Raw genomic sequence first — 23,163 nt, 5'->3', positions numbered from 1 at the left:
TCAAAACAGAGCACTAAAAGTGATGCGAGAACAGTTGCATATGTGCTTCCTGTAAAGTTTCAGATCTTTTTTAAGATTCCACACGTGTCTTCCTGCAGCTCTGTGCGGAGGCGATGTCCGGGGCCCAGAGGGCATCATCCTCTCTCCTGGCTTTCCAGAGCTCTATCCCAACTCATTAAACTGCACGTGGACTCTGGAGGTCAGCCATGGCAAAGGTACGTACACAGGAGATTTCTTATTGTGCTGTCAGTAGAAGATGAGGGCTCGCTTTTGACATCAGATCTGCCTTAGGTGTCCATTAACACATTAAAGTGTGGATATGTATTTACTGAACACCAGAGGTGGGTAGACTAGCCAAAAACTATACTCAAGTAAAAGTACAAGTACTTATAGAAAGAATTACTCAAGTAAAAGTAATAATCCCAATAGTTACTTGAGTAAGATAAAAGAATAAAAGGGCTCCCTAGTTTACAGCATTAGATGAGATAGATTTCTTTATCCTTAATTTATTTGAAAACACTTAACACCTTGTTTCCTTAGATTACAAGTCTTTTTTTTCACTTGGAAGTAAAGTACTTGAAAATAAATAATTGGTGTCCTCATCTGACGCCTCCTCTTCTCAGGTGTGCAGTTCACGTTTCATGCGTTTCACCTGGAGGATCACCATGACTACCTGCTCCTGACGGAGAATGGCAGTTTTGCGCGGCCCCTCGCCCGGCTCACCGGTTCGCAACGACCCCCGCCAGTCAACGCCGGGCTGTACGGCAACTTCAAGGCTCAGCTTCGCTTCATCTCAGACTTTTCCATCTCCTTCCAGGGCTTCAACATCTCTTTCTCAGGTGAAAGAAACCGTGTATACCATTTGAATTTATAGTTCATTTATTTATTATCAATTAGTTTCATTTGCAACCCCCCCCCCCCCCCTCTCTTTTTTTTGCAAAGAAAAACTGTAAATTATAAGAAATAGTTAATCTGAAATTTTTGTGCATACCAATGTTATTTTGGAAGGAAAAATTTGAAGAATTTTTACATAGCTCTTTTCCATTTCACTACGCACCAAAAAAGGACAAAAATAATCAAAAGAGCAGAACTTGTTTTGACTATATTATTCCTTTAAGGTCAGCGTGAGGCATTGTTAGAGGACACACCGTTATGATAGAAAGCATCTGCAATACACACAATTTTATGTAAATTGTTGCATTCAATTTGATGCAACAGTTTACAAACAGAGCCAGGTACTCTGTGCAAAGCAAATATAATTTTTCTGTAGATCATTCATAAACCATTTTTGCATAAATTGACGTAATCAATTCAGTGTGGCAAGTTACATAAACATTGATCCTCACAATTTTCTGTGCAGATTGTTTGTCAAACCATTTTTTACCGAAATTGTGAAATGATAAACACTTTTAAATTTGAAAATTTGCTAACAGTACATAAAGGTACATTTTTTTTTCTTTTCTTTAATGAGAGTGATAGCTGTTACCATCCTTTAGTATACGATCTAATAATGAATCTCAATCTGAGGATAATATCGAAGGTTATTCTAGGACAAGAGCAGTCGCTATCATCATCAGCGCCTACAAGCCTGTTTCTATGAAAAGTCATAGCAGCAATTAGATATAGATGGTGCTCGGTACATTGATAAAGGTAATCAATTGGCAACAGCTTGAGCTTCGTCTCAGTGGCTTATTGAGAGTCTGAGACTTATCAGTGTTGCCGGCAGTCCTCTTGTCAGACTTTAGCGGTGAACTGCTAGCTGATATTAGAGCTGGCTTTGGGCTGCGTTTTTCATTAGTCACAGATCCCCACCGGATCATCCTGCTGCGCTGCACGGTCACCACCGGATACCCACTGGGCAATGGGTTAAACTGCACTGCCGTCTAATGGAATTAGTTGATCCACCTTTTGACGTAAAAGTGGAAAAAAAACACATTTGACAGCTAAATATGAGCTCATAGTCGAGAAACCACCAGGAAGCCAACCGTATTGTAAAGCAGTTGCACCAAATACAAGATCATGACTGGTTACAGTAACTTTTGCTAACATTTTACTTAAAGCATTTATATATAATGCATTATAAAAGTAGATTTAGTGGTAGTTTTAATGTGTAAATTATGCCATGTAATGCACCTTGTAATGCATTCAATAATCTCATTAATAATTATTTGTAATACATTATAATACTTATCTATTCTTTGTTGTTAGAAAGTATAATCCATTCAAACACATGGCTAAAATACAAAACTTCAAATATTATAATGCATTTTTCCTTAGTTTAGAATTATTTATGAAATTATGTAATGCATTACAATGCACATTATGAATACCTTTATAATGCATTATACATAAAGACTTTAAGTAAATGGTTACCTAACTTTTTTTGTTTTGTTTTGTCTTTAATGGCAATAACAGGCTTTAAAGGAATAGTTCATCCAAAAATAAAAATTGTTCTTTTTATGCCTTTATGCCTCATGTCAATTTTTACACAGCTCTTTCCCATTCAGCTAAGCTCCAAGCTCTTTTGTGTTAGAGACAGGGTTATTATCATTACCTAAACCTATAGTTAAGGGGGGAAAAAACTTCAAATAAGCGATAGCTGAAATATTTTTTATTTTTTATTTTAACCACCGTCAGCGCGTTTTGGTGCATTTTTTTGAAAGCCCCTAAAAGGAACTTAACTTTAATTGTACAGATAAGAGTAATACATCAATCGAATCTGTAAAGCATCTACTTTTATTTGTATACACTCATAATAACAACACAACTTTGTAATTTTATAAAATAAAGAAATCAAACAGGGTGTGCTCTCTGTCTTCTCCGTCTCCGCGAACTGCATTTAGAAACGCGTCACTAAAATGAACTGTAACTCAGCGAAAACTCAACACAGAGACATGAGAGTCATATCTGTAGAAAGCTTGAAGTGTCTCCTTTTAAATGAAGTAAGTCATATCGAAAACAAATATTCTGTGATGAAGTAATATATTTTTTTTTCAAATTTTTGCTTGTTTAACTTGAAGTGCTAAAATAATAAAAACTGAATAACCTACAATAAAGTAAAAAAAAAAAACTACAGGATGTAGAAAAAAATACAATAAAGTACAAAAACACACAACTAAATTACTATACATTAAAAATTGTGTATGTGTGTGTTTAAATGGAAGTGCAAACAGAAAATATGCAAATAAAATGTCATTTAATATATTACGAAAACTATAACAGTTTATATGATACTACAATAACAAAAAACAGCCTTCCAGTAGGACAGATTTTTCAATTTTGGCTGAACTATTTCTTTTAGGTCAGCGTGATGCATTATTAGAGGACATGCCGTTCTGATAGAAAGCCAAGTTGTGAGAAGAGCCCATAGGGGTTGGCTCATGTTTACTGAGCCATCATATACATTAATTAAGGACTGAGTTATGAATACCCATACAATTATCCAGAAGCCAAGTTCCTGTATTAGCCTAATATATATTCCCCAATGAAAAATGTGGTTGACCTTTTCTGGTACTGAATATTGATGGGATTGACAGAAGCAGACATGCATAATGTGAAAAATATCAGCCGTAAAACTGCAGACAAAAGCTTTCCACCATTAACATTCCAGCATTAATGTTGAAAGTTCAAGGACGAGAACTGATATCTTTGCGTAATATGAAATCTATAACATTTTCTATACAGCCACACAGTGACAAGGTGGAAGCTTTCATAAGCTGAACACATCGTGTTTCCAAATAGATTTGAAAATTTGATATTAGAGCTCAGAGGAAGCAAAAGTGACAAACAAGCATTTCACGTCATTGCCATCGACCATCAAACATCTGAACTCATTGCTCCTCTGCACCGAGCACCAGGATCTAATTGAAACCGCAGCTGCGGCCGTACGCTAACCGTTTCTGCATATCATTTACATATGTGGAAATGAGTCACACTGTTCCTATTATAGCTCTAATTGATTGTTTGAGTGTTTGCAGATAACCCATGGTAAATGTTCACTCTCTGATTACTCTGTGATGCATGATTTGATGTTAAGCGAGACATTGGTTGAATATCAAAACTGAAGTGCCATGTTAAAATAAAGCAAAAAGAAGACCCGGGTGTCTTTTATCAGGAATAAATTTGAAAACATTTTAATAACAATTATTGTGACAATTCTCCTGCCAAATACTTGACAATAGTTTAAATATTTGCATAATCTACAGTAATTAGCACTCCTCAGGCAAAGGAGACTTGAAAACACTTCTAATAGAATGGGAAGTTAGCAAGTTGCTAAGCTAATAGTGCATCCCTTTAAGCAGAAAAACACAAAGCAGACAGAAATAGATAAAACAGTTTTGTTTATTATTATTATTATTATTTAACTGTTTTCAATCAGTACTTTTTGGACATTTAATAGCAATTTTGAGTTTTTTTGTGCAAGCTGCTTACTGTTTGGACCATCTACAGTGCATCAATGATTCTTAAAGGAATAGTTCATCCAAAAATGAAAAATTGCTGAACATTTACGTAGGCCATCCAAGATGTAGATGAGTTTGTTTGTTTATCAGAACAGATTTGGAGAAATGTAGCATTACATCACTTGCTCACCAATATATCCTCTGCAGTGAATGGGTGCCGTCAGAATGAGTCCAAACAGCTGATAAAAACATCACAATAATCCACACCACTCCAGTCCATCAGTTAGCCTCTTGTGAAGCGAAAAAGCTGTGTGTTTGCAAGAAACAAATCCATCATTAAGAAGATTTGACATTAAACCGTCACTTCTGTCTAAAATATCCATATTCCATAATCCATGATAACGCTTCCTCCAGTGAAAAAATCAATCCCCTGTTGTCCTCTCACATCAAAATCCAACAACATATTTGTTTAGAACAGGTTTGGACTGGTTTTGCTTGTAAACCGTGCTTGATCTGTGCAGATTTCTCTCCTGATTGAGAAGAGACACCTTTTTCACTGGAGAAAGCAATATTATGGATAGAGGACTAATATTAAAAAAAAAAAAAAAAAAAATCTTAATGATAGGTTTGTTTATTATCAAAACACACAAATTTTCAATCCACAAGACACTAATGGACTGGAATCGTGTGGATTATTGTATATTATATATTTATCAGCTGTTTGGACTCTCATTCTGACGGCACCCATTCACTGTAGAGGATCCATCAGTGAACATGTGCTGTAATACTAAATTTATCTAAATCTGTTCCAATGAAGAAACAAACTCATCTACATCTTGGATGGACTAAGGATGAGGATGTGAGGATGACATTTTCTGTGCATATTAATTTCTGGGTGAACTATTCCTTTAAAATACTGCCTACGTCAGCAGCTCACTAGGTTTCAGAATTAATCCTTTAGTTTTTACTGTTTGCATGAATTATGTTTGTCACATCCTGCAAGCCGTATTGCAATAAGTTTTATCGTACAATAAGTTTCAACCTATATAACATAATAGACCAGCAAATGAGGTCATCTAGGAAAGTTTCCGGCTAAACTTTTGTGCCTGTTTGTTTTGTTCAGAATATGATTTGGAGCCATGTGAGGACCCTGGTGTTCCCCAGTTTGGCAGACACAGCGGTGGCAGATTTGGCATTGGCGACACCCTGACGTTCTCCTGTGACCTTGGTTACCGCCTGCAGGGTGCTCAAGAAATCACTTGCCTGGGCGGTGGGCGGCGCATATGGAGTGCACCTCTGCCAAGGTGTGTGGGTACGTGGTCAGCTGCTCTCATTCGCTTGGACGTCCAGAGTTTGACAAGTCTCCATGGTTGCATTTGAGCTCAACGAAGACAGAGTATTGAGTTGTACTGTATGTTCTAAATGGAGTCATAGAGTACTACTCAAAGCATGCTGCACAGTATGCTATATACTAATTAATATACGTATTATACACTGAAAAATAAATTTACGTGTAACAATTTTCACTCCAAAATTGCTTGTAAATTTCACAAATACTTACAAGGAAATGGCGAATGATATAATGAATTAAATGAGAAATTCTTAAGTAGAAAGACTGCAATTGTATTTTCTAGTGAAATATAGTCCAGTTATCTATTCTTATAGTATTAATTATTACAGAGCACTTTAAAAAGCATGCATTTTAAATGGTGTTATCGTAATTGTTATAACATGCAAATAAGTTTCATGCTTAATTTAGTGATTTACATCTTGTTTTGGAAGTAAATATGGTTATTTGGCATTTTTTAAAACCAAAAAAAAAAAAAAAGTTAGACTGCGATAGTACTTTCTTTTAAAATTGTACTTTTTTAGAGTGTACTTATTGTATACTATATACTACTTATTATTAAAATAGTACTTCAATAGTATTCAGTATGCATTGATAAACATTTTAAATGGTATTGGTATTATAAAATGCAAGCATGTTTCATGTTTAATTCAGTGATTGGCATCTAATTATGGAAATAAATGTGGTTATTTAATTTTTTTATTCAATTTTGAGTACAATTTCTAACCCTTTGGCAGTGTAATCAAATAAGAAGTCATGAAAAAGAAACTGCGGATGATTTTTCTTCATATGTTGAAAATGGAAGGTCAAGTTGAGCGCATTGCATTGATACAGTACTGACTCTAATGCAACTAATGAGTGACCAAATGTTGTTCAATGTGTGGTTTTGTTTTATTTATTTTTTTATCTACTGCATGTTTTGATGATATGTTGTCTTTCTGGATACATACATTTTTGCTTTTTCCTTTATTTCCCCAAATTTACACTTTTTCCGCATTGCTTTTCTACTGTGTCTCTACGGTTCCCCATTGTCTGTAGCTGAGTGCGGCTCAACCGTTTCCAAGAACGCCGGTGTCCTGTTGTCCCCAAACTATCCCCGCAATTACGAGAACAACCACGAATGCATCTACAACATTCAAGTACAGGCAGGAAAAGGAATCAACATCTCCGCTAGCACCTTTAATCTGGCTCAAGGTGACGTTCTCAAGGTGAATATTGCCTATACTCCCATGCCAGTTTGTACAAGCATGCAACACAAATTCAATTGATTCCAAAAAGTACCAAAAACACTTAATTTAATTGAAAATGTACTGTTTTACGCAATATTCATTATTTGCAATGCATATTAATGTTAAAAGCAGTGCAATGTTTGCTTAGCAACACATTAACGCAAACCCAGCGTTTTTTCTGGCATTTTATTTGAGCGTTAGTCTAATGTTTCTCAGTGTTACTTTTTTCTTGCTACTTGTTTAAGATGGTTCAGAAAACATTTAAAGTAACTTTCCTATTATGTTTGCAAAATGACAAAAATGGAACATTCTCTTAATGCTTTTCTTTCTAATATTCACATAACCAAGAATGTATTTCTGAGAACATTCTGAAATAACGTTTTCATTACTAAAACTTTCTTAGAACATATTTCATTAGCTGAGAAACTCTATAGACTATTCTGGTCTATTTTTCCCAGTTGTATGATGGTCTGGACAACACAGCAGACGTTCTGGGAGGTTTCTCGGGTTCCTCTTTGTTGGGTCAGTCATTGACCAGCACGTCAAATCACCTGTGGCTGGAGTTTTATTCTGATCAAGAGGATACGGCCGAGGGTTTTAAGCTGGTTTACACCAGTAAGTCTTCTTATACACTTACTTTCTTCCACACTGTTTGTAGAAACTCACACACACACATTAGAGCTTCACAACCAGTCTTAGATTACATGACTTAAGAAGCCCTTCGCAAGCTGCCTCCATGGTGTAGCTTTTATTACCGAAAAGTGAAAATAAAGTCAACCTGTGTTCATAAGGCACTTGCTGCAGATATCAATTGAGTTGAGTTCATTTGGGGTGTTAAAATTCTTGTGAAGAGCTCAGAAACTCCTGAAACTAGTCAAGTGTCGCCCACAAGCTAACAGAAGCAATAATCGAGTGGGACATGTAACATCAACAGCGTTTCACTAATATTTCAGACTTGATGAGCTTTGATGATAATTAAATTATGTCCTACCAAGACTGCAAATGACTGTACTTTTATTAGTCCCATCTGGATTTCATAAAGTTGCAATTAAAAAAGGCTTTTCTAGCACAATGCTTCACCATAATTTACTGATAAATGAGAGTCCGCTGTGGGAATGTGTCTGAGTGTTGAACTCCTGCACTCTTGCAAATGTTCCAACGTTTTCATCTTAAAGATTTATTAAAAACTATGGGTTTTATAAGACTTTTTTGTTTTTGTTTTTTCGAAGAAGTCTCTTATGCTCACTAAGGCTGCATTTATTTTTTAACAACAATACAGAAAAATAGTGATATTGTGAAATATTATTTTAATTTAGAAAATTAGTTTTCTGTCTGAATATATTTTATAATATAATTTATTCCTTTGATTTAGAAGCTGAATTTTCAGCATCATAACTCCAGTCTTCGGTGTCACATGATCCTTTAGAATAATTCTAATATGCTGATTTGCTACAAAAAAAAAACATTTCTTATTATAATCAATGTTGAAAACAATTGTGCTGCTTCATATTTTCGTGGAAACTGTGATGCATTGTTGTCAGGATCATTTGATGAATAGAAAGTTAGAAAGAACAGCATTTATTTGAAATTTGGAATTTTTTGTCAATTTAATGTGTCTTTGCTGAATAAAAGTATTAATTTCTTAAAAAAAAAAAAAACTTACCAACTCTAAAGTTATATAAAGGTTTATATTTAGGATGCTGTCAGTGAATTGATATAGTACACAAATGTGTTAAAAATTGGCTTTGGTAAAATATTACTGTATGTTAATACAAATAATTTACAAAACTGTAAGAAACTATTTTTAATAGGAACTGACATTTAGGATGTTTTAGATTGTAAGAATGATAATCTGACCACTGTGGATGTAAATGACAGGAGCGACTAAGCAAAGTAATTACAACTAAATCTAGATGTCATTACATGTCACACAATATTTATTTAGAATAATAATGTGAAATACAGTTTTGTGGGCAGGTGTAATAATTATTTCATTTTGGACGCTGTGTGTACATTTCCCGCTCCCTCTCAATCTTTGTGTCATAATCCACCTCTCACCTCACAGCGGAATATATTAGTTCAATTAATTTTCATTTCTGGATTAATATCTTCATTTCATTGTCAGCTTGAACTGTATAATTGTTCCCAGCACTCGCTGCGCCACACACGGTTTATTGCTTTTGTAATGAAACCCTTTGAATTAGCGGCATTTTATGCATGGATTATTAGTGCCATTGAGAAAGCACAGAGACTCTTAATTTCCTTTGTTGGAAATTATAGGTTTTTCTTTTCTCATGAGAAGTTTTCTAATGTGTCTACCACAGTTCACAGTGCCGTATTATTTGATATCTTAATCATAATGCATGCACAGGCTCTGCAGCAGGATTATAGCTAGTTGTAGCGTAACGGTAACGTCCCAGCGTGAGGAAAACATGATTGTGAATGAGGTTAACGACGGTACTGAGCGCTGCTTCAGATCTTTGACAATGGAGGAGTGACTTACTAATGCCCAGTGCTGGAGGCGTTCAGATGGACTTGCTCATTTACTGCGTGTCACTAACAGCCTCTCATTTGTCTATCAGGCACTGATAACATGCTAAATTACATCCCATGCATTTGGATTTTGACCTTAGCTGTGCTAAAAAGAAAAAGTGAGAACTCTGAACAAAGTGTATTTTAAAGGAATAGTTCACCATATTTAGTTGCACGCCTATTTACTTAATTGATTTGTTTCATGTAATATAAAATAAAATAATAGAATTGAAAATATAATTTTATATAATATAATATCTAGGGGTGACCCCGAATAGTCGATGATTCGATGCTTCAATAGGAGGACCCTGATTCGACTCCCAATCTCACAGTCGAATATTCGCGGGGCGTTATGATCATGCCATTTTGGCTATACGGGGGTGCTGAAATGTCTGATTTCACATAGAACTACCGGTTTTCTCCCAATAAATTAATATACAGCGTGTTAAGATAATGCTGTAAATAAGAATCTGAAAAGAAGGAAGCTTTAAATAAATATTTTAATGTTCGTGAATAAATCCAACCACCCCTCTAGATTTAAATTTCACATTCCATAATCTGTGACCGACATCTTGGCGGCAGGGATTTAAATCTTAAATTCAAGACTCAAATTGGCACAGGCAGTCATAAATGACACATATGTCTGTCATAAACTCTCAGTTTATTACTTATATACTGACACATGTAGTGGTGGGCTGGTACATGTTGAAGTGGGCAGAACAAGCTGCAGATTTTATGCTAGTAGTCAAAAGTACTGTACTCTGTGAGTTTACCGTGTGTCAATAACATGAATGCGATATTCTCTTGATTAATTCTGCTAGTGCTGTCTGATTTGATATGAGTGTTCACACAAGACTAGATTCTAGAACTGAATAAATCCACAGTTATCCATAAACTCTCTATAACAACCTCTGTATTTTCATCTCCTGCCAGTAAAGTCTTAATTAGCAAGCACAGTATTGCTCGTGTTATTGTCTCGCAGCATTATCAGGCTGCATGTTCATATAAATGGGAATAGTATTATGGCTGTGGATTTATTTCTTTGTTTTATGAGCATAACAAGGTTACATTATGCAGACTCAAAGTGAATTTCATAATGCCGCGTGTCGGTCCACTGGGACGGTAACTCCTGGTAGGCTTGGATTTTGATTCTTTCACCCACACCTAATTTTAATGAATTAATTAGCTGTATCATTCTCTAGTTAAAATCTGATTAGGATTAAATGGTGGGAATGATATTATTTGGGCTCCTGTTCACTGTAATTGCATATGACGTAGGAAATACACAGGAAATTGTGTTTGCTTGTAAAATTTAATTGTACAAATCAGAAAGGAGAGAGTGGGAAACTTCATTTGGAGGCTCGGGGACAATTTTGCAGCCCTGCAGTTCAGTTGATTTCAGAGGTTAACTTTGTTGAAGTGATTGATATGATTGTTATGAAGCAGAAAAATTGGAAATGTGGAAATCCTTTCAAAATTTCTTTTTACGCATTACACAGTATCTGGGCACCCTTTTTGATTAATAGGATTTGCTCTTTTAGCTTTACACATACAGTACTGCTGGTTTGTCTGAATGAGCGAATTCCCACATCCTTGTTCCAACATCTGGACAGTTATATACAGTAGCAGTAGGAAGGGCCGACTTCGTATTAATACCCATAGTTTTGAAATTAAATTAAATTAAACTTTCCAGGAGTTTACGGTTTAAAATGATGTGATTGCTAAAGCCTGCTTCTTTTTATTTTAAGATATGATTTTCGTAATAAAGTACTGATTCAAATTAGTAATCAATAATTAATTATTATTCTACTATTTTGCGTGCCTCCCCTGACAAGCTCTCTCGCACCACACAGTGAAGTAGACCGACTCTGCTTGCGTTCATTCACGTGATTGGATGAGATGAGAGGTGATCCCGCCTGGGTAGTGTGATTTACATAGTTTCTATATCATTTCTAATCATATATGGGATCATATAGCCTAATCACCCAGACCCTGACGATTTTACTCTGAGTACCGGTAACATGTCAGAAGTGCCAGTACTCACAAAAAAGTGCAGGTACTCTAAAGACTAAAATATAGACGTGCCGGTACTGCGTACCGGTGCGCACCGGCCCACTTCAAGCACTGCTTAAAACTTTAAAAGTTATTGATTTACTCTTTTTATCTTTTGTTCTTGATGAACAGACATCACAGCAGTTGGTTGTTAGGTTGTTTTGGCTTATATCATGACGTGGATCTGACAGGCATCCTATTTTCTCTCAACTCTACCTTTTATGACCCATTTCAGTCTCTTCTAATGAGCTGACGACTTGAATCGAGTGTGTTAGATGAGGGAGACAGTGCTAGGATGAGTGGGGTGCCCCTGCCCCTGCCCTAATGGCGTTAAATAATTATCCTGTGTTAACGCGCTAATTTTGACAGCACTAATATATATATAATTAACTATCAATGATACTAAAATAATACTGAGTAATAATTTTATTATATTTAATTTGTCATTACAAAATATTTTCATAGGAATTTTCATGTTTTAAGATTAAAAGTATGGGACTGAGATGAGTAAAAAATAAATAAATAAAAGCTGGCATGGTTTGCAAGCAAGAAGTTTTAAAAGATGTTTTAATGTGACCTTCATATAGCATTAATCTTGAAATCTCACAAAACTAAAACCGCCCCATGGGAGCACTTAAAAACACCCACTGATGTTCCTCTTTCACATGCTTTTCTCCTCCAGGTTTTGAACTTTCTCATTGTGACGAACCCGGTGTGCCTCAATTTGGATCCAAAGTCAGCGACCAAGGCCACTTTTCTGGTAGCATAGTTACGTATCGCTGTGATCCTGGCTACAGTCTCCATGGCAGCAGCATATTGAGATGTATGACGGGCGAGAGACGGACGTGGGACCACCCGCTCCCCTCATGCATAGGTAATCCATTGCAACCCTTCACATGCAGCAGGACGAGACATCGGCTTCATTCAGAATATCTTTCTACCATACATATCTGCAGTGTATATATAAAACAGAAAAGCATTTTTGTTACATACTATTTAAAAATAGCATGCAGTGTACCTTATGTACAGTAATCAATAAGTAGTAAGCTACCGTTTTGTTCCAAACACAGCCACTGGTATGTGCATCCTTAATCCTGAGCATTTATCTTTATATGGATTCCACTTAATTACAGTTGCAGCTGTGTTCGTTGTGTGTCTACAAATACCTTGCATGTTTTTGTTGTGAATAATTGATCTGCGAGAATGTGGCTGTCACGCGTCCTGCACCGGCAGCTCCGTGTTTGATGTGTTTACAGCCTGCTTTTAGTCCTTCACCATCTTACACGTTTTACCCAATTAAACTTTGATCCCAATGCATTGAGAGGATTTGTGTAATTGTCCTGTTTTGTTCACTTTAAATGACTGCTTCATGTAAACACAAGACGGAAACTGACGTGTGTAATTTTTCTGATTTTGAGTACTTTCTTTTATCCCATTTTAATGTACTGAGACAACTTTAAGTAAACCATGGTTATGCTTTACAATAAGGTTCAGTTCATTGCCATTAGTTGCATTAGGTAACATCAACTAACAGTTTAACAGTTGGGAGGCACTTCGTTGAAATTTTAAAGGTGGCGCTATCGAGCCATTTTACCACACCCACTTCTGAAACCCATATTTGGACGAAAATGTCCGTCACTTCTGGTGTCTGCAAAGTTCCATGAGTTTTCGAGCATGTTTAGGCCCTCAAAAATGTGATTCATTTTGGAGAAGAAGAAACTGAGTAATTGCAACATAATTATATATATATATATATATATATATATATATATACATACACAAATACACAAATTAATTAATTAATTTAAAGAAATTCATAAAAATAATTTTTTAAGAAATTATTTGTTTTTTTAAAGAATTTTTTTTTTTTTTAAAGATATGTTTAGTTTTTTTTTAAAGAATTTTTTTGTTTCTACGAGATTCAAGATGTAGGTTATAAATGCAAAGTAATTTTCGAGCTTTATCAAGTTATTTTTAAGTTGGAGTAAATGTATGGTGGCTGAGAGAGCTCAAAGCGCTGCAAATAGAAATACACCTGCAAATTAAGAAAACAACTTTGTCAATTTGACAACACTCGTGCTGCAAATGCACACAACACAACCAAATAAAGAAATGCACTGCAAAGAGAAAAAAAACACCTGAAAATTAAGAAAACATCTTCGTCAATTTGACAACGCAACCAAATAAAGAAAAGCACTGCAAATACAATTCTTTATTTGGTTGTGTTGTGAGCATTTGCAGTGTGTTTCTTTATTTGTTTGTGTTGTGAGCATTTGCAGCACCTGCTGTCAAATTGATGAAGAGGTTTTCTTGATTTGCTGGTGCTTATTTATTTGCATGTGTTTTCTGAAGTTGCAACGCGTTGAGCTCTCTCGGCCACCGTATAAATTAATTGTGCAACCGGAAAATGTATTAAGCATGTTGGTTGCAACATTGATTTCTTGTTGACTGTTAACATGCACCAATTCATCTTAGTGTCACTTGCTTATTTGGTCAGGCGAGAACTACAAAGCATTTAGCTTAGCAATGCGATCTTAGATGTTTACTGGTTGTGTTTGTATTTTGCCGTTCAAGGACTCATTTGCATTGTTAATCAGAGATTGGTTCATTGCTCAAATCCTGAGTTTAATGTGCTTATAAGAGCTTGTGTTGTTAATGACTAGATAATCTCTTGCTCACGTAGCCTTGAGATTTATACAGTGCAAACATGAAATACTCATGGGGAAAACGTTTTTTGAGTACATACTCATTTGGAGAGTGAATATTTATAATTACCATGTTGAAAAAACTAGCATATGTTATGTTTTGGATGCTGTTAGCTGCTTCTCAGAATGGGATGTTGTCTAGGATGGCGATTTGGCCACCAGCTGCATAATTATAGACAGCTGAGATGCTCTAAATTCTTAACCTGTTAATCGCATTAAATTACTAGATTTACAACTTTTGCATGCTCTTCCACTAGTTTTCCCTGCAAGGCATTAGCCAGTTAAAGCATATTGTTGGCTGTATGGGTTGCTCTACCCTCAGGTGACATGATTTTATTCTTTTATAAATTCTTAATTATCCAGCATGCTGTTTTTATGACCCTAAATTAATTGAGACCACATGTATTATTTATACTTTAAAAGAAATTGTCGTGCTGCATGACCATTTGAACTACAAAAAGTTCAAACCAGTTATAGCACATAAAAACATATATTTTCTTATGTATAACGTTTTTAATTATATGTTGATAAAAATGCATATTATTTGTCAGTTACATAGGCAACTACCTAAGAAGGCAGCTGTCTATGTAGTCAGCACAGGTAGATAAAAAAAAAAAATCTCAGTCTCAAAATGCTTCAATCCCATGCAAACTATAAAAGAACTTCAAGTAAGTTGATTGGTCTCCTGCAGTCATCAATATTTACGAGTCCAGCGTGTACTTGCCTTTTGTATGTTGAAATTGATGAAGAATAGAGCAGTCAGAATGAAGTAGCCGTGCTCTCTGTAGATGGTATCCGGTGAGCAGATGCTGGAAGCTTGCCTCGGGGGTCTGCTTGCTCTTATGACAGCGCCTTGGGAATTTAGACATCAAAATGGTGCACATTGAGTCTGTGCTAAATATTTCATGCAAAAGCTAGCTGATAAATGCCTCACTTTATAAAGCTATTTTCCTTCTTCACAAAACAGATCACATGCAATTATAAAATGCAATATAAAATATTTATTTTTCTAGGTTCTGGAGTTTTTCCTCAATTACTAAGCAGGTAGTTGTTCAACAGATCACTCTCTGCTATTATTTCTGTTAACGTTTTAAGAAAAAATTGTATGTGCACTTTCAGGCTGCATTATTTTACTTGCATTATTCAGGCTTCATTGGCAATACTGGTCTGTATAGTGTCACAACCTGGTTATTGTTTTAGGTGGATTGCTGACAAATAACATGCACTTTTGTTGTTGTTGTTTTCAAGATGCATTGTTAACACATAATATCATATACACTCAGTAAAAAATATACAACACTTTCATTGGGTTGTACCCTTTCAAAAATGACTAATATGTACACTTTTGTTGTCAAATTGTACTTTCAGAGTGCTAATATGTACAATTTGTAACTTTTTCTGACAATGTAGAGACTTGAGGGTGTGCTTTTGTGACTTGGACCATTTTAAGAAAAAAAAAAGAAAAGAAAAAAAGGTTTGTGCACTTTTGAGATTTTTAAAGAAATAGCTCACCCCAAAATGAAAAGTTTATCATCGTTTATTCACCCTCATGTCATTCCAAACCTGTATGAGTTTCTTTCTTATGTTGAACACAACAGAAGATATTTTGAAGAACCAAACAGGTGTTTGTCCCCATTGACTTCCAGAGTAGGGAAAGAAATACTCTGGAAGTAAATGGGGACCATCAACTGTTTGATTACCAGCATTTTTCAAAATATCTGCTTTTATGTTAAACATAAGAAAGAAACTCACACAGGTTTGGAACGACACGAGAGTGAGTAAATGATGACAGAATTTTCATTTTTGGGTGAACTATTCCTTTAAATTTGATATGTAATATCCAATATTAATTACAGCATTTATATACATTTTTAAAACGTTATACAGTTTCACAGTTCATTTAAATGATCATGCAGTAAGACAAATTAATTTCAAAAAGGAATTGCAAAAATATTGACTGTTCTCTAACAGGTTTCCCAAACCCTCTGCCTGCTTTTCCATAGGTTGAACAAATGCAAAGTACCGCCCTAAACTCATGTGATTGGTTAATTCAAAATGTTGTTCTACAAGTATGGCGCTCAAGTAAAAAGAGCAATGTTTTGATTTTGTGTTTACACTATTCAGGGGAATCGGCCTACGAATGGTTTACTTAGTTGTCTCTGCAAATTGAACTTGAATATATGAAAGTATATATATATAAAAAAAAAATATATACAAAAATGAGACACACTCCAGCTCTAAAGAGGCCATTGAAAATATATGAGACTTAATCTCTAGGGGTGGCTGTCTTTTTCTCGAGTGTTTGTCTGGGCCTTCTCTGTGTTCATTACATTACCATTGTAATGGCAGTAGTTTCTTTGTCACGAGGAAACCTGTTCGCTCATGAGAAGAGCGTTTGAACTGGCTGATCCATAATGCGCAACAGAAACAAGTGCTTTAATGAGCGATGTAGTGCAGATATTGTGTCCAGACCGCCTTAATGAATATGATAATACTTCCTTTATTTTTGTGATATATGCAGCGGTCCACAGCTTTTCATGCAAGACCGAGCTCATAAATAACGTGGAAAGAGTTTTAACATTTAATTAATGACATGCACAAGCAACATAGTTAAAAGCGGCATCTCGTGCATGCATAATTACGGCCCATTGTTGCACGGCCACGTCGGAACGGTGAGGGGGTGGCGTGGTCGTGTCTGATCCAGCAACAGAGATTCCAGCGGCCCGAGTCTCTGCAGAGCTCATCATTAACAGCAGAGAGAAAGCTCTGACTGAATACATCATCTTCGTGGGTGGGAGTTGACAGCGCAATAACTTCTTGTTTTGATCTATTGTAGCGGAGTGTGGGGGAAGTTTTAAAGGTGAGTCATCCGGACGGATACTGTCTCCCGGATACCCGTTTCCGTATGACAACAACCTCCGCTGCACGTGGACCATCGAGGTGGACTCCGGCAACACTGTCAGGTGACTGATTATTAATGTGGAAACACAGCTCATTAAGTCACTGGCGAGGGATTAATTCATATTTTAGCCTGATGCGTACTGTCAGTGTCTTGGTGATATTGAAGCACAGATTGCTGAAAGCCATAATGGGTATTTAGAGAGCCGGTTAAAGGCATTTATTTGAGGAACTGCACAGGAGAGAGTCAAGCATATTAATGTTAAAACAGATTGCATTGACCCTGACCTCAAGTGAAGTACATCTACCTCTACATGTTGGAACATGTCATCTTATATTGTTATGACTGAGGTCTTTGACCTGTTTACAGTGTTGCATGAGGGATGAGTTTTCTCAGTAAATAAATGATTGAAAGTCTGCTTCAAACCATTATTGGTAAGACTTTACAATGCAGTCCCATAAATTCATGTTAGGTAATGCATTAACGTTAGTTAATACTTTAGTAAATACAAATACAACTGTTAGTTGTTTGTTCATATCAGCTCAGGTCCAGTAAAGGTAAAGTGTATAATTTCTTTTTGCCATAATAGCATCAGCAAATAAGCAGAATTGTAATGTTTTTCGAACTGTCATATTAGTTTCTTTATTGTGCTTTTATGATGCTTTTTTGTAGCTTGACAGCATCAGAAATGTTGCCAGCTGAAGTATAAAAATTATTAGAATTAAAAATTAAAATATCAAAATAATTTAACGTTTATGTGCTTTAGAAGTACTTTTCTTCGCACTTAGTTCATGTTAAAGGGATAGAAAATTCTGATTTTTTTGAACATGAAAATATTTTGACAAGTGTTGGTAACCAAATAGTTGCTGGTTCCCATTGACTTCCATAGCATGGGAAATAAAAATAAATAACTACTGGTGAAGTCAATGGGGACATCATGGCAGATGTTGTGAAGTGTTAACTAATTATTGGTACATGGGAATTTTAGTTTTTAATTCAGTGTGAATCAGGTTTTAATTTAAGTGTCTTTTTTTAGTCTGCAGTTCTTGGCTTTTGACACGGAGGCATCGCATGATATCCTGAAGGTTTGGGATGGGCGTCCAGAAAACGAGATGGCTCTGAAGGAAGTGAGTGGTTCGCTGTTACCCGACGGCATCCACAGCACTCTCAACGTGGTCACCATCCAGTTTGAGACGGACTTTTACATTAGCAAATCTGGATTTGCCATTGACTTCTCAAGTAAGTACTTTTCTTTCAAACCAGAGAGTTTTGCAGTACACAGTACTAGTATAAAGTAAAATGAAATGAGTTAATGAAGCCTTTTAGATGAATGGTGAAACAAATTTAGTAGATTTTCTAAACTATTAATTTTATATTACAGTAATGGTGTGTATTATGATTATAGTCACCTGTGCTGGAAATTAGAGTTTGATTCATCTTTCATGAATCACTCTAAACACTTAATTTCAATGAATCGATTCAAAACTTTGATTCGTTTGAATCATGACTCAAAATTTCTCACTGATGTCCCCCATTTTTCATATATAAAAAGTTTAAATAAAAATAACATACTGTGTGAACATAAATGTGGCTGTTTATTTCTCTGAGGTTATGCATATGCATAAGAATAAATAAATATACTATTTCAAAAATTGGGGGAGGAAGGAGATTTTTTGATGTTTTTGAAAAGCCTCTTGTGCTCACCAAGGCTGCATTTATTTGATCAAAAATAGTAAAACTGTAATATTGTGAAATATTATTGCAATGTAAACTGTTTTCTATTTTAATATATTTTAAAATGGAATTTATTTTTGTGATCAAAGCTGAATTTTCAGCATCATTACGCCAGTCTTCAATGATCCTTTAGAAATCATTCTGATTTGCTGTTGAAGAAACATTTGAAATAGAAATCAAGAAGGATTTGAAGTCTTTTGTAACATCATAAATAAATTTACTGTCACTTTTGATTAAATGAGCAAATAAATCAACCTTGCTTAAAAGTATTAATTTCTATCAAAAAAGAAACACTGCTTCCAGACTTTTGAATGGATGTGGATGTTCCTTATGTACATTTAGTGAAAAACAGTGCAGCAAAGATGCATTGATTTTTTTTTTATATAAATATATATATATAAATTACTGCATTAAATTTTTTGCATGAGACATTTTGATTGTAATTGCCTAAAAAGGTACTTGGCCAGAATAATGCTTCCTCTGCCTGAAGAAAGTAAAAGCCTTTTCAAAGTAAATACATAAAGAGGCTAAAAAAACCCTGCATCCATTAGAAAGTGATTTTGCAGTACAGTAGCTCAGACTTATTTCACACCCGTGTTAGACGGTGTTCTGCTCAGCCAAGCCCCCAGTGAGCCATTGTTCGCTACCGAGGCCACGCAACCTCATTTCCGAGCGGGAAATGCTACCTCCTGCGGAGATATCCTGGTAAGTGAAAAGTGAGCACAGCTGGTCACCGTTCCCATTTTGCAGGTTCAGTGGCGACTGCCTGCAGGGACCCAGGGACGCCCATGAATGGCAGCCGCAGCGGAGAGGGCAAAGAGCCCAGCGACACGGTGACCTTCGCGTGTGATCCGGGCTACGACTTGCAAGGCGAGCCCAGGATCACCTGCATTCAGGTGGACAACAGATTCTACTGGAAGCCCAGTCCTCCTACATGTATCGGTGAGCTTTAATCAATTTGCAGCAATGCCGCCTGAGGCCTGTAAAATACGGACGGCCTCTCATTTCACACTTGTCAGCTCTGACGAAATGTCTAAAATAACTAGCCGGAATGACTTGAATCACCCTTTATAAAAGACCTGGAAAAATAAATCTCTTTGATGGAAATTTCTGATCACATGCCCAGTCAGCATTTAAACTTCTGGGTTGTGGGAAACTGGGGTGAAGACTTCCCATGATAAATGCTTCTAGGAAACTGCATTTATTTTCTGGATAGCGGGAGTCACTGAAACCTATTTTCTTTCAAATGCCTTTTAAGTTTGAGTCACATTTAGACATTTTAAAGGTCAATCCGGTTTAAAGGCAGAGCAGGAGCTTAGGAACGATTTGAATGGTGGGGGGCGGGAACTTATCATCTTTGCTCATGAATATTAATGAAGTGGTTTGAATTTGAATCATAGCTAGTTATTGAATTATATATTAGCCAACATGGTCATTTACGCATGTGATATCTAGCCATAAAGTAGCAGCGATCGCACACTAGGGGAGGGGAAATTTCATATATTTTATTAACTGTAACAGAAAATAATCTTTTCCAGCTCCTTGTGGTGGAAACATTACAGGCTCATCTGGATTCATTCTGTCACCGAATTTCCCCCATCCATACCCGCACAGCAAGGACTGCGATTGGTTCATCACAGTTCACCCTGATTATGTCATTTCCTTGGCATTTATCAGGTAAGACCTGAGTTTTTATTTGGGTTTTAGTTTTACTTATATATAGTAAATCAAATTAAACTAAGAAAATTAGAAATGTTGCCTTATTGTATTTCAAGTACTTATTTCACTAAAAATAATTAAATAAAAAAAGGTTATTCCAACCTACTTTAAGTTTTTTTTCCCCTAAGAGTCTCAGTCTTTTAATGAGACTTTTTTTAAAATATATTTCTTTATTGCTTTTTTATTTCTCAGGATGGATAAACTACCTAGACATTTTGACATTGTTCTGCAAAAAAAAAAGATATCAAAGTGAATGTTTGAAAAGGTTAATCATAGAGGAAATGTTTTCATGTCATTGTCAGAGTGATTTGCATTTTTAATGTTTTTTTGAATAAATTATTACATCTGAACATATAAAAGGAGTGTCACGTCAATGACCCATAACTGGTTCCATCTTAGACTGTAAATTAGAATATGGTATTGATATCAGACTGTGATCTGCGCTCAAAAAACCCAATTAATTTCAAATTAACATATGGCTTAGAATTGTGTTTTTATCAGTGTAGTAATTGGAAATAGATCTCTCTAGATAGATATTCTCAGAGAGGCGTGCGAGCCGTAATTTCAAGTGGTATTATTACAGTATTTACAATTTTTCTCAAATTAATAGCGTATTGTTGGTGCGTTACCATTGCAGTCTCGGGACAATAAACAAATCTTCATAATGACATGAATTCAGCCGTCTGCTCTTATTGCAGTACTTAATGTGAAGTGCAGCATTTTCTGACTACATTTTCCCAAAGCATCGCTGTGCCATTTATGTGCATTTTCCACCCACATCGGATGTTTCCACTTCATAACATTTCCCCCACCTGAAACATACAGAAAAGCCTCTTCAAAACATTTTCTGCCTCAAATGACCCAAAAGGTCTTTTAGGAAGATCACAAGCACAGGCTTTAACAGTCTCAGCCGGGCACATGGTGGAAACTGGATGGAGCTTGTGATGTTGTCAACAAGCACTTGATAAATTTTCATGTTTATTATAGGATGCTGCTTATTTTCTCTTTCCTGTTTTACAGCCATCACACTTTATAAGCAATTTCTACACTGCAAAAAATTTGAGATTTTCTTTTTTAGTTTTAAGCATAAACTTACTTAATTTTGATATATTTTTTTCAGAAAACAAGGCTTATTAGCTTATATTGTTTTGCTTCTGAAGTAAGTGCATTTTGATTATTTAGACTGGAATTTAATTTTAAAAAGTACTTTGTCTTCTCTCAGTTTCAGCATTGAGCCCAACTATGACTTCTTGTACATCTACGACGGACCTCACAGCAACGGTCATCTGATCGGCACATTTCAAGACAGCAAGCTGCCAGAAAAGGTGGAAAGCAGCTTCAACATCATGCACATCGCCTTCCGCAGCGACGGATCCGTGAGCTACACGGGCTTCCATCTGGAATACAAAGGTAATTGCTCTTTTGTTTCAGCCTGGTGCTTAAAGAGACTGTTCTCAAATTGGATTTGTGCCCTTGAGAGATGCACTTATTGATTTTTATCGATTGAGGGCCAGTAAATGATGACAGAGTGTTCATAATTTTGGTAAACGGTTCCTTTAAGATTGTCATGATATACTGTTTCAAGATGCAAACTGGAAAGTTTCAAAGGTTGACAGTGACGCACTGCTTGGCATTTTCATCCCTTCAGATCTTTTCATCTTCTACAGCTTTATCATACGCCATATGTCTTGTGTTCCTCTCCCGTATAGCTAAACTGCGTGAGGCTTGTTTTGACCCGGGCAGTGTGATGAATGGCACTCGGTTGGGTGGAGACTATAAGCTGGGCTCAACTGTGACCTTCCACTGTGATCCAGGCTACCAGCTCCAGGGTTATTCCAGTCTCACCTGTGTCATGGGCGACACCAACAGACCCGAGTGGAACAGAGCTCTGCCCAGCTGCCAAGGTACGCTCACGTTCCCATCCGTATTGTGCTTAGAACTACCCCTTACGACCCAAATACCTGCGTGACGCTCTCTTTTTGGATACAGTGTCTGTTTGCGCGTTTTATCCTACAGTAGTTTCAAAATTGTTCAGTTTTTCTTTTCATCCAGATCAACATGAGGGTGTTTACATGTACTCCAAAAACACTGATAACTTTGGAAAAGAATCATTTGAAAAATACGTTTTGCAAATCAATAAACAGCATACTAGAAAACTTCCATGTGTTAGACAGTGAATAAGCTGTCAGAAAAGGCCAAAATCGAGGTGTGACGGACGACCTTTCGCTAATAAAAGATCATCATTTAAGCCATTTTTGTGACCTTACACTTCAGCTGATGAGGCATAATCAGTAAGATGTGCATGTGAGCTCTTAATGAGCGTCAACAAAACCCTGATAATATCAAAAATCACCTCATTATAAGAGTCTGGTTTATGAGTTTACATGCAAATCAATTAAATCAATTGCACAATCTGAAATATTTCTGAGAGAGAAAGTGTTGTATGTAGGAAGGAGCTTGATTTTATAACTTGTTTATTTGATAAGTTGTTTCAGAGGCAGAGCAAGTCAATATATTTTGGTGAAAAATTATGAATAAACTATTT

At 36.0% G+C, this 23,163-nt stretch overlaps 1 protein-coding gene across 1 annotated transcript in view; it reads left to right on the top strand.

The window, feature by feature from the left end:
• Nucleotides 1-23,163, top strand: part of csmd3a (CUB and Sushi multiple domains 3a) — a gene marked incomplete at both ends in the record, with an annotated part of 275,340 nt that overhangs the window by 109,840 nt on the left and 142,337 nt on the right. Inside the window, 12 exons of the mRNA XM_079429665.1 lie at nt 99-215; nt 624-839; nt 5,524-5,712; nt 6,787-6,956; nt 7,436-7,592; nt 12,244-12,435; nt 17,103-17,229; nt 18,202-18,404; nt 19,650-19,841; nt 20,438-20,576; nt 21,841-22,028; nt 22,328-22,522. Of these exons, the coding sequence (XP_079285791.1) occupies nt 99-215; nt 624-839; nt 5,524-5,712; nt 6,787-6,956; nt 7,436-7,592; nt 12,244-12,435; nt 17,103-17,229; nt 18,202-18,404; nt 19,650-19,841; nt 20,438-20,576; nt 21,841-22,028; nt 22,328-22,522 (2,085 nt within the window). The remainder of the gene's footprint in view (nt 1-98; nt 216-623; nt 840-5,523; nt 5,713-6,786; nt 6,957-7,435; nt 7,593-12,243; nt 12,436-17,102; nt 17,230-18,201; nt 18,405-19,649; nt 19,842-20,437; nt 20,577-21,840; nt 22,029-22,327; nt 22,523-23,163) is intronic.

This window comes from Barbus barbus (genome assembly GCF_936440315.1).
Source record: "Barbus barbus genome assembly, chromosome: 12".
Taxonomy (NCBI): Eukaryota; Metazoa; Chordata; class Actinopteri; order Cypriniformes; family Cyprinidae; genus Barbus; species Barbus barbus.
The sequence above is the reverse complement of the archived record's forward strand: the minus strand, read 5'-3'. Positions and strand labels throughout refer to the sequence as shown.